The sequence below is a fragment of the Colletes gigas genome, unplaced genomic scaffold, assembly GCF_013123115.1.
Source record: "Colletes gigas isolate AHSC1104 unplaced genomic scaffold, ASM1312311v1 Colletes_gigas_Sc00011, whole genome shotgun sequence".
NCBI classification, from domain to species: Eukaryota; Metazoa; Arthropoda; class Insecta; order Hymenoptera; family Colletidae; genus Colletes; species Colletes gigas.
The window spans coordinates 5,977,322-5,994,859 of NW_025106640.1; the positions used below are offsets into that span (position 1 = coordinate 5,977,322).

A 17,538-nucleotide genomic window follows, 5' to 3' on the forward strand; every position below is an offset into this window, starting at 1 on the left:
ATTAGTCGAGAAAGTTTCAATCGAGATTCCAGTTCCCAGATCGCGGATCGATTCGACGATATCAGGATCGAACTATGTGTCGTCGATAGTTCCGTTAGGCTCGTCACGCGTCTCGTAAAAGTGCGTTATCGTTCTTCCTGTTTCGTGAAACCGCGATGCGTCACGGCTTTCTAATTCCCTGCAACTTCCTCGCGCCTTGTCGTCGATCTTTATTCGGGCGTAGCTTTCTAAACACGTTTTCGGGGGGGCAAGAAATTCGTTTCGTGATATTTTTCCAGAGCGACTCGTCACATTACAGCTCGATGATTTCGTCTTAATGTCTATCGAACGGTAAACAAAGCGATCAGAGGGTCCTGCATAAAATAATGCAGTCTTTCCCAGATAGAATTCAAAAACAAAAGAAAGGAAGCAAACATCTCGTTGCACGGATTCCCGTTTCCGGGGTAGATCGAAGCGTAAAAAGAGAACGTCGAACGGGGAAGAAAGGATCCCGCCAGGAAAATAATTTCCTCGTCGGTTTCCGTAATTAAGTGGAACTCAATTAGCTCTCGAGATAAATAGCCCCGTCGCGGTGTTGGCTCCGTTAAGTTCGTTAATTCGTGTTCGAGCGCGGTTGCATGGGGCTTCATCGACCGTTCGATTGAAGTGCATCTCGATTTAGATGCGGCCGAGGGCAACGTGCACCTAGGAAGTAGATTTTCGAGCCGACGATGACGCGCGATGGTTAATTTGATCTTTTGAGAGCCGTTCGATCGCGCGCCCGTGTTTACTGCGTTTTATTGGCCCACCCGTTGCGTTCCCCGAATCATTTTCGAGGGGGGCTGAAACTCCTCTCTTTCAAAATATTAGTAAAATTATACGTCGATCAAGAAATCGTTGTAAATATTCTGAAATTTGATCTTTTGCTCTGTTTTTTAAATTGCTTTCTCCCCGATCGGTGGGTGGCTGTTTTTGAGTGTATCGTATCCTACGCGGAATTTTAAAGGAACGAATGTATAGTTCCCCGGAGCACGAAGCTAGATAAGCAGGTAAAGAGACGGCGTATCCTCTTATAGAGCGTTCCCAAGTTATGCCTGGCATCCTAATAGAGGAACCGCGCGATCTTTGGATCGGCTCGCAAGGTTCGACGCACCAGCCGCTATGCGAAACATTCGACCCAATCGAACCCGAGCATATTCTAATCTTAAGCCTTTTAATCTTCACTCACTCTCGTGCGTTATTTACGACGCCATTAGGCCCCGTCGAGATTGACCGAGGCATCGATTTAACGCCGAGAATTTCATTATCGTAATATTTCGAGAGGGGAATGATCTCTATGCAGATCCGTTGGCAAGGGAAATCGTCCCAACGACAGGTGAATCTATCGTTCGTGACGCAATCGGACGTTCCAGGTTGGAAAAAATACGCCAAAGTTAGGGGACTGTTTCTCTGTACGCCAAAGTGAGCAAACTATAAGTTTAGAGCCACTATAGTGGCGCATAGAGGTTAATAAGTGATGTTACGTCTCTTCGAATCCTCCAGTTATTTTGCAAATAGAACTAATGGTCCCATCTTGCACCTTTCTTTCCAAAATTGTTTCAGACGTTATTCTGTGAAACCTGAGGAATCTCAATGGTAGTTAAATTAATTCTGCGGTCTCCGAGCGATAAAATTCTGCGAATTAATTCGGTTCTGGTAAGCAACGGGTCGGTCGATGACGAAACTCGTTCGATGGACCACGATCCAGCATCCGCGAATACAGGCGGAGTTCCGGTGCGAGTCGCGACATCCTTGACTCGAAAGTGAGTCACTCGAGCGTGTTGCGTCACTGGTGACACCTAATCGTCCTTCTCGAGTCCAAGTTCAGGGTTCCTTCGATCCCCTCGAAAGATCGATCCAAGTGGGCCAGACTCGTACACCTGTGCAGTCTCCTCTCGCGGGATTAACCTATCCAAACAATCCAACGTGAGACATCTTTTCACAGCTCTTGATCTCATCTTTAACATCGTTATTTAAAATAAAAACGAAAACGTGAGGAGTGAATGTAAAATTATTTTTATATTGTACGAGTCAAGCTGTGTCTCTCCAGAATAGGTACTTACAGTAACCAGAGCGTATAAAAATTGAAAATGAAGGTTTCTTTATAGCGTATGTATGATTATGGTAGACGTGGAAGAGGAAAAACTTTAGTTCGTTATTGTTGACCGTCTTCTGGATGACGACAGTGTTGCAAAAATACGCAAACGAGTTCCCAGCAAAGTGAGCAACGGCTCAATTCGCGAAACTCGTTTAGGTCTCGCGACGATTGAATAAAAGGGAGAGTCGAGTGCTCCCGAGGTGGCTCTTATAAATAAATTTGACCCTCGTGGTCCGCGGTAAGGATGTCAATTAGATTCCTCGACGCGTACGTTGCACATTGTGCATCCCTCGGTGCACTCGACCCGCACGATTCATGCTCATAGTACGCTCCGCGATTACGTCACTGCCCAATGAATGGGGGACTCGTCCCCCCCGGATCGGACCAGTTAGCCTGTGAATGGCGCTCAACGGGCCTTTAAACGGTAACGATCGATGGCTGACGATATCTCGATCGATCGAGGCTCCTCTTCCACCGCGTATAGAATCACAGTCGAGCCATAGTCGTCACTGCATCCTCGAAGATCGATGCAAACAGAATAATAATGAAAAGTAAATAGAAGCCTGAAACTTTGGTCCAACAGAATTCTATAATTTTGTTTAGAATTTGGTCGGTAACCCAAGAAAGTAGTACCAAGAAACGTACGTTGGTTTATTTCGAGCAAACAAACGATTAATGTATGTACATACCAAAAGCCTTTCTTTCCTCAACTTCTTAGTCATACGGTTTACACTCGACAAGTGTATTTCACAAACGCATAGTTATTCATTCCTGTCAAATACGTAAATATTCTTACGACACTGGAAACGTGTAAAACTATGCTATGGACGTTGCTCTAAAGTTTAGATCGTGCTATTAATACCGATGGTATCTTCTACTCCTTTAAAACGAAACTCTAGGCGTTACTAACGTATTTCGCGAACGTTTTTTCTTGTCGCGCGACGCTATCGTTCAAAAAAACAAGGCTAAAGATAACCGTAGATGCTAATTCGAGTGCAACGCACGTTTAGAAATGTTCGTGCTGTATCGTAACGTGGTCTTCGACGCGAATTTCGTGCGTCGTAATAAAATGTTTACTATTTCTAAACACGCTCGCGATTAAAACGTTACGCAACGCGATAGAATTCGTCTATTCCTCGTAAACGATTTATCTCCGCGAGGGTCATCGATAACTCCGTGGCATAGAAACGCCTCGAGCTAACTGGGACGGAGAAAATTTACAACAAGAAAGGGCAAACGGTTTATTGTTATCTCGAACAGGATAAGACGCTTTGATCCAGCCCCGATGATTGCTCCCGATAAACAAATGCGCTGTCGTGTTGATTCAAACCGATCGCAATGCTGGAAAATCAACCTTTGGTTTCATAGATTAGGAATTCTTTGTCGACACTTACGTCGTGAGATCTATGATAACGCATCCGACAATGACACGTTTAATAAAAATCGTAGTACATTTTCCCAGTGTGTTCATCTCTCGATATTGTACAAAATATTTTCATTATTATACGTAATTAATTTATATTACAACGTGAATTATAATTATTATGCGAATTGGAGGATATTTTGCCTGATATTTCTATTTAAAAAAAATCTTAAAAATTCTAAGTTTCAATACCGTAGATCTTCAATGTTCCATCCACCGTTTTAATTTGGTATTTTGGACTCTGGAATCGTAAATGGCGGGCCTGGAAATCCCCAAAGTGACGAGAATCGAAAGGTAAACAACGGTGAGCGGGGAAAAGATCGTCGATCGGCGCTCGTGGACGCCCACGCGTCGGATCGGTCAGGGCGCGGTTAGGTTCGGGAAGCTTCTCGGAAGAAGCATCCTCCTCCGTTGTTGACACTGTGTACACCTTTCCAGAGAACAGAGTCGGTGTTCCCTCCACTCGATCGATCCCCCACCATCGACGGAATGATTCATCGGTTCCTCGGAAGTCGCTGCCTCTGTTACCTGGTCGCGCCGACGATTAGGCGACCCCCCTCCACCTGTTTAACCTCCTCCCGCCCCCGGTCGAGTCGCCAGCTGATCAACAGCCATCTCCTACGCTCGGTGCACGCGCCGGTTCCCCCTGATAGCGCGAACAGTCGTGATAACGGGTATTTGTACCGAGCTGGGATCGAACGTGTCGGTAGTCTTCCGTCGGTGCTCGCGGCGCGCGATCCAAGTTATTCTCGAACCGTCTCTTGTGATCTTTACGCAGTGGGTAGATCTCTGATCCCGGTGAACGCTCCCCAGTCCGATTTATCTCACGCGGTGAACGGTGTCTAACCGGTCGATCAACCGCGATAATAGAATTTTGTACGAATAATTGGAATTCAAATTCTTATCTCGCCGTAGCGAACAGAAATTTCGATGCGGATAAGGAATTTCGTCTCCGATCGGTGAATGATCGAGGCGTTACGTGACTCGTGGTTGCACGATCGACGTCGATCGCCGTGTGACTCAGTCGATCTACTCGCGCGGAGCGATTAGATGAAATTCCCCCGGGTGAGGATATCTGCGATCGAGAGGCGATATTGACCTCGACGAATGCGTTGCACCTTGCTCTCGTTTGTTTTCGTTGGACGTGGTTTTGGAGGGATCGTTCTTTCGCTGCCACGATTGGAATTTTTGGCGAAATTTAAACGGGTACCAAGGTTCACTTCTGACAGATTTTTTAAAAGGAATACTCTGTATATAGATAAGGGAATCACGTCTAATCGTGTAAATCATCGTGAATACAGAAGACGATGACTTTTGGCATTCGTTTGAAGAATCGAAAGGTGAACATTCACTTTCTGTTAAATATCGAGTAACAGTATCGACGAGCCCTCGAGTATCTGGGGATTTTCCATTCGGAGGAGAAAGTCTTGTTTGATATTTTATTGATATTGACATCGTTGGGAGAGCGTGAGATTTAAATGGCAGATATATCACTGGTCTCGAGCGATTATTTTTATTATATAATTGAATCGATCTCTGCATTGATACCATCTAGAAAAACTGAGATCTCAGTAACATCATCGAGTTCTATTTTTGTTTCGATACTAGCAAAATTGAGCACCTTGAAACAAATGAAATTTCTATGTGGTACTCGACCAAGAATCAAGAATCAAAGTGGCTTTAAGTGAATTAAAAGTCGTAATAAAAACATGCATTATACGAGTGAAATGTTGGCGGGCTCCTTGAACTCGATCGTGATCGTCGGACGTTCGAAAGTGGGATCACGCAGGCGCATCGTAAACATTCGTTGCATTAGGTTTTCGGTCTCGGTGGTTGTGTAACAGGCACGCGTTCGAAATTAACAGGCGTCTGGCACTTCCGCGTGGCCGACTGCATAGAAATGCAACGCGTGAGACGCGCGTCTCGAAGCCGGCTAGATCGACGCGCGCATTCCACGCCGCGCGTGTTCCGCGCGTGACTTCCCGCCGGAAACGGACGTTTCGATCCCCTCGGCGGACGTCGATGCACGTCGCCCGCTGCCAAAATCGGACGCTCCTATCGGCAATAACCCGACAACCTTATCTACGGGTGTCTCTTTCGACGAATATTATCGGCTGATAACGTCCTCGGAGATAAAACATTTCGAAGCGTCTCCCGTCTCACGCGATCCGCGCAATTTACATTTTTCACGGAATTTTCGCAGAAAATTTATCTTCGATATTCAAGACACTCCATTCGTTTTTAAATATCGTCTTTTTTAAGGAAATCACTGTTAAAATAAAGGCTATTTTCCAGAATTTTTTTAAAGTACATTTCTTGAACTACTTTGTGTAAAAATATTAATTATAGTTGTAATAGGAACCAGCCTGAGGGGCCTCCAAAAATTGTGTAATTTTTCACTGCAAGTTATGAAACAAGAAATCATGCAATTATCTTAGACTATATAGCTTAGATTGCACGTACGGATATTTTTAAAAATATTTATTATAAGATGATGGAACTTTGAGAAACCTGTGACAAAATCAATATTTCTTTTAACACTACGTTTTAAAATTATTGTTAAGGGTTCGTAACGAGCCCAGACTCCTCAAGAAATTCGTACGGTTTCTCTTTCGAAAATAAACTTCGTTTCACGTTGCTTAAAAAATTGTTTACGTTGGGAGATTATTCTCGTGCATCGTAGGAATTTCATCCCCTTGTGTTTGAACAGCTGTCGCGCGCGAGGGGTAGTTTCGTCGCTGGGAAGCGCAGATATCGGTTCGACGAATGCAGTCTGTCGATCGGTATCGACGGAGGCCCGTGAAATTCTTATCTTTGCGTAATTTCCACTCGTCGAGTCTATATCCACTTCTGATCCACTCTTTCGATACGAGACCCCTCGACCGTATTTTTCCTCCATTCGCAAAAAAACTCTCGCGATCCACCGATAACGAAGTTTATTTTAAACTCTGGAACGTTTCCAGTCCCGTGCAGCGAAAGAACGATCGATCCAAATGTAAACAAAATTAATTTCGATCTACATCGATCGCGTCAGAGTTCTAATATCATTTTTTATCGCGCTTTTAGAGAGTGATCGGAGAAAGACACGATTAAACGATCTTAAAATCGTGGAAGAAGCGTTAAAATTGTCTCGTCGCGGTGTTCGAGCTATAGTAGCTTTTATGAATGAGTGTCGATCGGGGATTGAACATGCTGCACAAGCATGGAAGCAGATCGCAGAAAAGCTTGCTATACAAGGGCAGAGGAGGAGCCTTCCTGAAGTCTGTAAGTAATTTTCTCGAACCAGAGACTCATCCATAAATAAACAATTATAAAATAATGATAGAAACGAAAGTTGTGCCAATTTTCCGGCAAGCAGCATTTAAAAACTATTCGTTTCGTATTCGTACGTGTGTTCGCGTTAACGAAGTTCTGACAGAATGATTGGTAACTTCCGTGCCGGAAGTTGGAGGTTCCTGGAAACCCCCGAAAGGACGCAACTTCGTGCAAAGACCTTTCGAACGATACCTAATTTGTCCACTTTGAGGCACGTGCCTGAGGCAATAGATGTCACCATGTTTTCCATTTTTCTTTCTAAACAAACAAGCAAATGATTCTTGATTTATATTACTTCAGACTACGATCCCGCCGTAAGAGAAATTAAATTAAATCCTTGACTCGTCTCGCTCGAAAGTTGCTACGCGATTTCACCTTGATGGAAATGCATTATTAAATCAGGAACTCGATAAAACTAATTCGTATTTGTTTGATAGACGGTTAAGTAATAGTTGTAACATTGCTACGACGCAGTTAGGGGACTCGTAAACACACTCCGCGAGACTCGTTCGTTCGGGCGAGAATTATTCGCGAACAATCAGACAAGATCGGAACATCTTGTTATCAGGATCATAAAATGCGACGCGTTTGCACGTTCGCGTAATTACGCATATTTTCGCGATGACTGTTCCAACCGAACACACAAAGTGACATCATAGCACGTTCGAGTGGGTGTGTTCGAGGAAATTTGAAATTTTATGCGTTAACCTGCCGAGGGGTTAATTTTGTAAATTAATCGTCCACCGTGTTTAGCGATTAAAAGTTCCCCCCCGAGAAGTATTTCCATTTTTTATATTCGAAACTCAGAATATCCAGAAGTTAAAATTTAGGCGCCAGTCGTGCATGAATAATGTATGTGGCCGTAAAAATCAGAATGTAAATTAGCAAATGAAACAACGTGTGGCAACCGGTCGTGTTAAATTATCGATGTCAGGCTTGACAACAGCATTCCAGCTGCTTCTGCTCTTTGTACCTAAACTCTCGCAACAAACAAGCATAATTTCGTTGGAAATCCCACCCACATTCTTGAACCGCCATTACGATCCTCGAGGCAGAAGGTCTCGATACAAACCATTGAGCATATAACTTTCGAGAAAAAACATTCCTTATCGGGAATACAATGTCTGGCCAAATTTCATGTGTTTCACATTCGTCTGAAAAGAATCTTCTCGGTTGCAGGGGTCAATTATAATCATTTTTGGTGGATACATATAACCCTGAAATCCTACGCATTTTCGAGATAAAAATTCAAGATAAAGGACAAATTTTTCGGCAAAATTAAGACTTCAAACCGTTCCAAAAAAATTATATTTAGTTGCGGGGGTCAATTACAATAATTTTTAGTCATTAGTCATAACCTCGAATTCCTGCCTACTTTCGAGAAAAAAATTCGAGTAGGATTAATTTTTCGACAAAATTAAAAAATTTCAAATCGTTCTAGAAAAATTATTTTTAGTTGCAGGGGTCAATTGCAATCATTTTTGGTGAATAGACATACCCCCGAAATCCTACGCATTTTCGAGAAAAAAATTCAAGAAAAAGGACAAATTTTCAGCAAAATTAAAAAATTTCAAATCGTTCCAAAAAAATTATTGTTAGTTACGGAGGTTAATTACAATTATTTTTGGTCATTAGTCATACCCTCGAAATCCTGCCCACTTTCCAGAAAAAAATTCGAGTAGGATTAATTTTTCGACAAAATTAAAAAATTTCAAATCGTTCTAGAAAAATTATTTTTAGTTGCAGGGGTCAATTGCAATCATTTTTGGTGAATAGACATACCCCCGAAATTTTACGCATTTTCGAGAAAAAAATTCAAGAAAAAGGACAAATTTTCAGCAAAATTAAAAAATTTCAAATCGTTCCAAAAAAATTATTGTTAGTTGCGGGGGTTAATTACAATTATTTTTGGTGAATACACATACCCCCGAAATCCTACGCATTTTCAAGAAAAAAATTCTTTACTGCAAATATAATGTCTGACCAGAGATCTGTAATTTTATCCTCGTTTTTATCACTTCGTATGTAGATATAGTCCAATTATCCAGCATATAAAATTGTAATGGGATATTTTAGAGTCCAAAACAAGACAAAAATCAAGAATACTTAAAACACCATAAGCGTCGATAGTTTCAGCTAATTAAAGCCACCATGCCCCGTTTCTAATCGTGCAACCGTAGTTTGCGGGCTCGTTTCGCGTCGTACGTCGCTTATCGGGGCGGGTTATCGTCGAGATTCCAGCGAAATTGAAATAATGGAAAGAATTACACGGAGAAAAGAGTGTTAACAATAGGTATTTTATCGAACGAGATCGCGGTTATGATAAGATAAAGGTACTACTCGTAAGCGATGCTGGTATGAGAACCGCTGCGGGAGGCCAAGAGCGCGGCTCGCGGTCTAATCACAACGTCACGTGCGCGTTTTATGCGTCACCGTTTCGGTCACAAACGAGATTCCCCCGGTTTACAAGTGTCCTATCGGACAATCAAAGCGTCGCGCGCGTCACTATCCGTTACAACGACGGTGACATCATCGCGCTAAAACTACGCGCGATGTCACACACGTGAGAGCGCGAGCGCGAGCCACGCGACGTATCCGTCGTTGGCTCCCTGGGAATCAATGTCACACGTGAGACCGTGTGTGTGTGTGTGTGCGTGCATCCGTGCACATATGCAACCCGGAGAGGTCAGGTTTTCCAACTTCGTCGTATGACTAATCGTTTGTGTGTTTACTGTTGTGATGACTGCTGGTTTGCTCGGGCATGCGCCCCCGATTTGTGATCGGAATAGCGAAATTCGCCTGTGGGAGGGGGGTTTCGCGTTATTCGGATTACGGGGACTCGCGAGAGCCATTCGAACGCTCGGTGTTGAAACCTTAACCCCTTAACGCCTCGCGTACAAACGATCGACGAGAGATCCATGGAATTTACAGCTTCCAGGAGTTTGACACAACGCGTTCTTTGGGAATGTTTTCCAGCGACTGTTGCAATCGCGTTCCCAACGTTCCATCGGTGATGTCGCAAATGTAATTGCATATCGTTAGAGGCGGAAAGATGAATGAAATCGCGTTCGTCATCCCGTTGAATTAAACGCACCGATTGTAGTCAGGAGTTACGAGGGTTACGTAATTTGGTGTCGCGGATATAGCGTTGTAGTGTTTGCACGAGTGGTGATTCAGTGTTTAGAGATCTACGAATTGATTTAAACGAGGATTTGTTGATGGGTTTCATTTGGCCGGTGCTCTGCTGTCCAGCGGTGCTATTTACTCCGCGGTTTGTCCTGAAAAATTAAGAAATCGCTGTCGCGGGACCTGGTCCTTGAAAATAACATCTGAGGACGGAATAGTAATCGCGTTCTCCGGGTGCTCGATGAGTCAACGGCACCGCCCGCCATCTTTCGTAACCTTGAATGACCTTGTAAAGTACAGCTCGTTGAAATCGTGGCCACTGTCATAGCAAAGACGAAAAAAGTAGAAAAGAAAACAAAGCTGTCCTCGAGATCTCCTCCTTGGCATAAGGTGCGTTTATCTTGCCAGTCGTCCGAGCTGTCTTGTTATTCGACAGATTAGGATAAGTGGAATTCCACCGTGCTGCGCTCGAGACGTTCACATACGCTGTCAGTCACGCGGATGTTGATCTAATGGACGATCAAAAGACCACCGTTCGAAGACACTCGTCGCTCAGGACAAAGTCCAGGTGCTATTTTCTCGTCCCTGTCGCCTCTCTCGAAAAGTACGCTGAACCTCGGTGACCTGCTTTCACCGTCCATAGTAATAGAATTATTAACGATTAGAAAAAAACCTTACTTCCGTCTTGAAATGGCGCAGAGATTGATGGACTTCGAGCACGGTCGACGACTAGAAAAATAAAAAACTTGAAGCGTTGCTGTTTACCGAATCACCTATGCTCGGACAAAGTATTTCGCGCCTCTATTCCGACACTGTTAACGAACGGTTAACAAACCGTTTCTCGGTAACGATTCGTCTCGTGCCGCTTCTTTGGCTACCGTGTCGGTCCTTCTCGGAATCGTCGATTCGCCTCGCGTGTGCTCGACATACCATCGAATTCGTGATCGTACGAACGAACACACTTCGACTCGTCCTCTCTGGCGCTCTTACGCAACCTAGACTCTTGATTGGACGGTGTAGCGACGATCGAGGGAACCCACAAGCCTGGTCCACCTGGGGGAAAAAGTGCTCCTGCGCTCGCGTTTTGAAAAACAACTCGATCCAATTGACCACGCGAAGTATAATTAGCTGCTCGACAACAGGTGCCAGGTTTCAGTCGATTTTCTCGAGTACTTGGATTTAATTTGAACGAAATTTAATTCCCTCCGATATGGTTTGGTATTCACGAGGTAGCCAACATCAATATGCATTTAAATATCCAGGTCATCGGAGATGAAGTCGAAGATACTTCGCGCGACTTTATAGCAGTGTTCAATCCCGTATCTATCGGCTTAGAAAATTAAGTACGTAGTATAAAATTATGATAATAATAACCTGGCCTTATCGCGCACAGAAGAGAGTACAATGGAATATACTGCGTCCGTCCGTTTAGAAAATTAAACACGTAACCTGGAATTATAATTTATCGCGTGAAAATTTACATCGATCGTACGATGCGTCTAGAAACAGATCGGACGCTTTTAAGTCCGGATCGATATCGAGTCTTTTTAATCTTTTCTTTCTCCTCGTTTTTGTCCGAGTAAAAGAGTACCTGTGCCAATCACCTGCGATCCAAAAATAAATGATCGCGCGTCACGATCGAAGGCCGCGATCGATTAAAATTCATTAGCCGGCGACGACCTTGCAGCAGCAATTCATTCGGCTAATTAATTTAGGTAGCCCCCCCCCCGATCCCCTTCGATCGGCACCGGGTTGCCAAACAACCGGCGTCGATTTGCAACGCGTCGCCTAATGAGACTTAATCGCTGCATTCCTCTTACCGTTCCCTTACATAAGCCGTGAACGTATCAACGGACCGAATTGCACTGGCCGTACGCCATAAACTCGATATAAACGAGCACCGAGTACGACCAGCCCGACTATTTTTTCTCTTTTTTTTTTTTATTTTTACGCAACGTTTCGATGTCTCAATCGAGCCGCTTTTTTCACGATTCGAAGCAGAAGCTTTCGAAAAAGTCCATTCGATGCGTGGAACGTAATAATTCGATCTATCAACCTCTTTGTTTACTAATATATCCCGGTTACATCACACGCGTATTTTTATTCCTTCGCGGCTCCGGCAAACGTTATCGGGCGCGATAACCGTTCCGACTTTCGAGATTAGGCGCGGCGCGGATTATCGATTGTTCCGCGAAAGCGATCTCATCGCGTCGTTATCGATCCTTCCGTAAATCGACGATCGGGATCGGAACGAACGTTCCACGAAACCGAATCGTTTCGAGAAAGTTACGACTTTCTCCTACTCTTGCTTCTCCTTGTAAATCATTACGTTCGCGGGCGTTTAATTGTAAATTTTTCAGCCGGAACTCGTTCCGGGAAGCCGCGTAAAAGTTCGTTTTCCAAGGCGGACTCGGCAACCAATCCGCAGGGGAGTTCCGTTATCGGTGGACGTTCGGTTCGCGGAGCGTGTGCTCTCTCGGCGATTCGCTTTTCGCGCCGTGTGGAATTCCTCCGTTCGCTTATCTCGCGTTTCAATGCCACGACGAGTCGTCAAGGAATTCTCCTCGCGGTGTCTCGACCTAGGCAAGAAAGAGATAGAGATAGACAGATATAGAGAGAGAGAGAGAGAGAACGAGTGAGAGGGAGGGGCAAAACTCCTTTATGCGTGCGTAGAACCGGAGGAACGTGTTTCGTTCGGGGCTCGCGAGAGAGGAGTCCTTTGTTCGAGCGGATACGAGCGTGTCGCGGCGCGCACACCTACTTGCAGCTAATTGCAAATAGCCACTAAAACTCCAATTCGCGAATTTCCACCAAAAATATTCGCTACATCCTTCATCGAATCAAAACACTGGGTCCCGTAATTAATTTATCCATCTAAAAAGGAAATGCATCCAGAGATAAACAAAGCATTGTACTTGTACAACGAACGAGAGATGCATGCTTAACCCCTTAACGTTCATGCACGGGCCTGACTGCTTTGAAAAACAATATTTGTTTAATCCAACGGTTTAAGGGACGATAATATTTGTTTTCCTTCAAATTATACGTTAGATACAACATTGTAATTAAAAAAAAACCATATTGTGGCGGCCAAGGCGCCACATACGCCTTAGCCGTTCGAAGCCGCTACAATGTATGGTTGCACACGAGACGATGGTTGCACACGAGACGATGGTTGCACACGAGACGATGGTTGCACACGAGACGACCAGAGCCGCGTGAGCCGAAAAGCCGTTGTCGTCGTCTCTGACCGTCTTTTGTTTTTGAAGGCCTCTTGGTACGGTGGCGATGATCGTACCAGAGAGTCGAGCGTAACCCGCACCACGAGTCACGTCGTTGTACGACAGCAACAATAAAATTGTGCGGAACGGAACAGAGCGGAGTCATTATCTTCCCGATCCCACATTGGTGACCCCGACGTGATCTCGCCGCGCAAGTAAAGTTTTTTTTAAGAAAATTTGGACATTTTTTGTATACGGACAATATTAGTTAGTGTAGAGAAATAAGTGTATAGTGTTAAGGACATAAGAAAAGGACACGGTCTGACAAATAGTAAGCGCGGTGTGTGTGTGCGGTGAAACTATTTTTTTTTGTGACTAAGACTGGTAAAATGACTGACCCTAACGTTAACGCAGGGACATCCGCGGGTGTGCCGTTGGCAGTTGATCGCGTCGCTGTACGAATACCCGAGTTTTGTCCGGGAGACCCGGAGATGTGGTTTTCGATGGTAGAGAGAAGTTTTGAGGTATCCAATGTAACGTCGGAGACCACGAAATTCGGGTACATTCTCGGCGCGTTAAGTGCGCGACACGCCGCGGAAGTAAGAGACATTACCATGAATCCTCCGGCCACGGATCCGTACACGACGCTCAAAAATGAGTTTATTCGCCGGCTTAGTGCTTCGCAGGAACAGAAAACGCGACGGTTATTGGAACACGAGGAAATCGGGGACAGAAAACCGTCCCAATTTCTTCGTCACCTGCGCGGATTGGCCGGTACGGCTTTTTCGGACGGTGTATTGCGGACGCTTTGGATGGGCCGACTACCTGCTAATATGCAGGTGATTTTAGCCACGCAGCGGGACACCCCGCTGGATAAGGTGGCAGAGTTGGCAGACGCTGTTGCGGATACGATGACACCGCGGGTACACGTCACGGAGGCCGCGATTACGGGCGTATCTACATCCTGCCAAATACCCCCGCCGGGCCCGAGCATCGAGGCCATGTTAAACATTAAGATGTCACAATTGGCTCTTTCCTTGAGGCAGGAAATTTCTGCCATCCGTGAATCCTTGGTGGACCAGGGGCAATCTTCCCGTCGCAGGTGGACCCACCGAAATCATCCAAACTCGCGCTACCGCAGACGATCTCTATCGCGATCGCGAGAGCGGCCCGCGGGAGGACAAATGGACCATCAAGGGAAATGCTGGTACCATTGGCGGTTCGGTCCGGCCGCGCAGAGGTGCGTTGCACCGTGCAATTGGAACGCCACGGATCAGGGAAACGACCTGGGGAGTCGTTGATGGCGGCCAGCGACACAAATCCAGCATCACGCCGCCTCTTCATCTTAGACAACAGCTCGAAGACGGAATTTTTAGTGGATACCGGGGCCGATTTGTGCGTTTTTCCGCGCCGCCTGCTAGGCGGATTGCGAGAAAGATCGGAGTACCAGCTGGCGGCGGCGAATGGGAGTGTAATTAACACCTACGGGACAGTGTCGTTAAACCTGCACCTCGGCCTACGACGGGATTTCGTGTGGCGATTCGTGGTTGCGGATGTTACAAAACCCATAATCGGGGTAGACTTTCTCGATCACTTCGATCTTATGGTGGACATCCGCAATCGTCGCCTCGTCGATCGGACCACGTCGTTAACGGTCCGCGGAACACGAGCCGAGGATGAAACGCCGTCGGTGAAGACAGTAGCAGGGACTACCGTTTACCACCAGCTCCTGATGCAGATGCCGGAACTTACACGGCCTAGCGGCACCCCGATGAGGACTACGCACCAAACGGTGCATTACATCGAGACAACCCCTGGACCACCCGTTTCCAGCAAGCCGCGGCGGCTTGCACCGGACCGGCTCAGGGCTGCCCAGAAGGAGTTCGACGCGATGGTGAAGATGGGCATCGCTTGTCCTTCGAAGAGCGCGTGGTCAGCACCCCTTCATATGGTTCCGAAGAAGGGCGAAGAAGCTTGGAGGCCTTGCGGTGACTATAGAGCGTTAAACGCACGGACAATTCCCGACCGATACCCCGTGCGTCACATTGAGGATTTTGCGCAACAACTGAGTGGCAAAAAGGTATTTTCCACAATAGATCTCGTCCGAGCTTATAATCAGATTCCGGTTGCGTCGGAAGACGTCGGAAAAACGGCCATTACAACGCCGTTCGGGCTTTTTGAATTCCCGTACATGTCGTTCGGGTTACGAAATGCCGCGCAAACATTTCAGCGCTTTATCGACGAAATTTTACGCGGTTTCGATTTTTGTTACGCGTATATAGACGACATTTTGGTCGCCTCAGAATCCCAAGCCGATCACCTGCGCCATTTAGAATTATTATTTAAACGATTAAAAGATTATGGCATTGTTGTTAATCCGAATAAATGCACGTTCGGACAGGAAGAAGTTAAATTTCTAGGCTATCGGGTAAATGAAAGCGGCACTCAACCTTTGCCCGGCAAGGTACAAGCCATAAAGTCATTTCCCCTTCCGAAAAACGCGAAGGATTTGAGGCAGTACTTGGGAATGCTTAATTTTTACCGCCGTTTTATCCCAGATGCCGCTCGCTTTCAAGCACCCTTGAACGACCTTCTAGCCGGCAATTTAAAGGGCAAGACCCTGATAGCCTGGACTTCGGAAGCGCGTCAGGCTTTCGAAAATACCAAAAATAGTTTAGCAAACGCAACCCTGCTTTCTCATCCTGCGGTCAACGCTCCATTGTCGGTTACCTGCGATGCTTCTGATTACACCGTAGGAGCTGTTTTACATCAGTGCGTCGGCAACGAACGACAACCATTAGCATTCTTTTCTAAGAAATTAGGATCTGCCGAAAAGAAGTATTCAGCTTACGACCGGGAACTACTTTCTATCTATTTAGCAATAAAACATTTCAAACATATGCTCGAAGGCAGACATTTCACGATTTTTACAGACCATAAACCCATAACTTTCGCTTTCAAACAGAAATTAGATAAATGCTCTCCTCGACAATTCCGATACCTAGATTACATTGCGCAATTCTCTACAGATATTCAACATATTTCCGGTAAAGACAACGTCGTTGCCGATGCACTGTCCAGAGTGGAAACGGTTAACCACTCGATTAATTTCGAAGAATTGGCAAAATCGCAAGCCCAGGATGAGGAGTTGCAGCGGTTGTTGAATAGCGAATCTAGCCTGCAATTACGCAAAGTCTCGTTGCCTGGCACGTCTTCCGAAATTTTTTGCGATATTTCGACTAAGAATGTAAGACCTTATGTCACCCCTCCTTTCCGACGTGCAGTTTTTAATATGTTACATGTATTATCACATCCAGGTATTAACGCGACGATCAAGCTCATAACGCAACGTTATGTTTGGCCGTCGATTAAAAGAGATGTTCGCACGTGGACACGTTGCTGTATACCGTGCCAAAGATCAAAAATTTCCCGTCATGTGACTGCACCATTGGCTACATTTGTTAAACCTTCTGCGCGATTCGAACACATTCATTTAGACATAGTAATTTTACCGGTGTCCGAAGGTTTCAGGTATTGTCTGACCTGTGTAGACAGATATACGCGGTGGCCGGAAGCCTTCCCCATGGTCGATCAGGAGGCCCAAACCGTAGCTCGAACCTTTTATGACGGTTGGGTAGCGCGGTTTGGTGCTCCCGTACGGATTACCACCGATCAGGGTAGGCAGTTCGAATCCAAATTATTTTTTGCGCTGAACAATTTAATTGGATCCACACGCCTTCGCACAACGGCGTATCACCCAGCGGCCAATGGGATGGTAGAGCGTTTTCACCGACAGCTCAAGTCGGCTATAAGGTGCCACGGATCCGACAGGTGGACAGAAATACTTCCGACGGTTCTACTCGGTATTCGTTCCGCCTGGAAAGAAGACCTCGGCGCTACCTCAGCGGAATTAGTTTATGGCGAGCCATTAAGATTACCGGGAGAGTTCTTGTCTTCGCATTCAGCGGAAGGCACAGAAAATGCTTCCGATTTTACTAATAGACTACGCAACCATTTTTCTAAATTGAGTCCCTCTAATGCTTCACGCCATTCCGTTAATCGTACATTCGTTTTCAAAGATCTTAGCAGTTCAACACATGTTTTCATCCGAACAGATTCAGCCAAAACTATTTTACAACCCGCTTATGAAGGTCCATACGCCGTAGTGCGCCGAGGCGAAAAAACATTTACAATAAACATTAGAGGTAAGGAAATAAATATATCAATTGAAAGGCTAAAGCCTGCTTATATGCTAGCAGAAAACAGACCGGATCCCGTGAGCATAGAAAATCAGCCGGTCACACAAACAAACGTACCTGACAATGCGCCGGTTATAC

At 45.5% G+C, this 17,538-nt stretch overlaps 1 protein-coding gene across 5 annotated transcripts in view; it reads left to right on the forward strand.

Annotated features, from left to right (window-relative positions):
• LOC122398633 (NAD(+) hydrolase sarm1) overlaps positions 1-17,538 on the forward strand; it is a 109,909-nt gene that overhangs the window by 63,108 nt on the left and 29,263 nt on the right. The window contains exon 1 of one of the 5 annotated variants that reach the window (XR_006259205.1): positions 6,650-6,803. The exons of 3 other annotated variants lie outside the window; for them this stretch is intronic. Coding sequence is in view for 1 of the 2 variants with exons in the window: in XM_043398715.1 (XP_043254650.1) it covers positions 6,705-6,803 (99 nt within the window). In the remaining variant the exon portion in view is untranslated. Of the gene's footprint in view, positions 1-6,649; positions 6,804-17,538 lie in introns of those variants that run through there. One more of the 5 variants, XM_043398715.1, reaches the window with a different exon arrangement.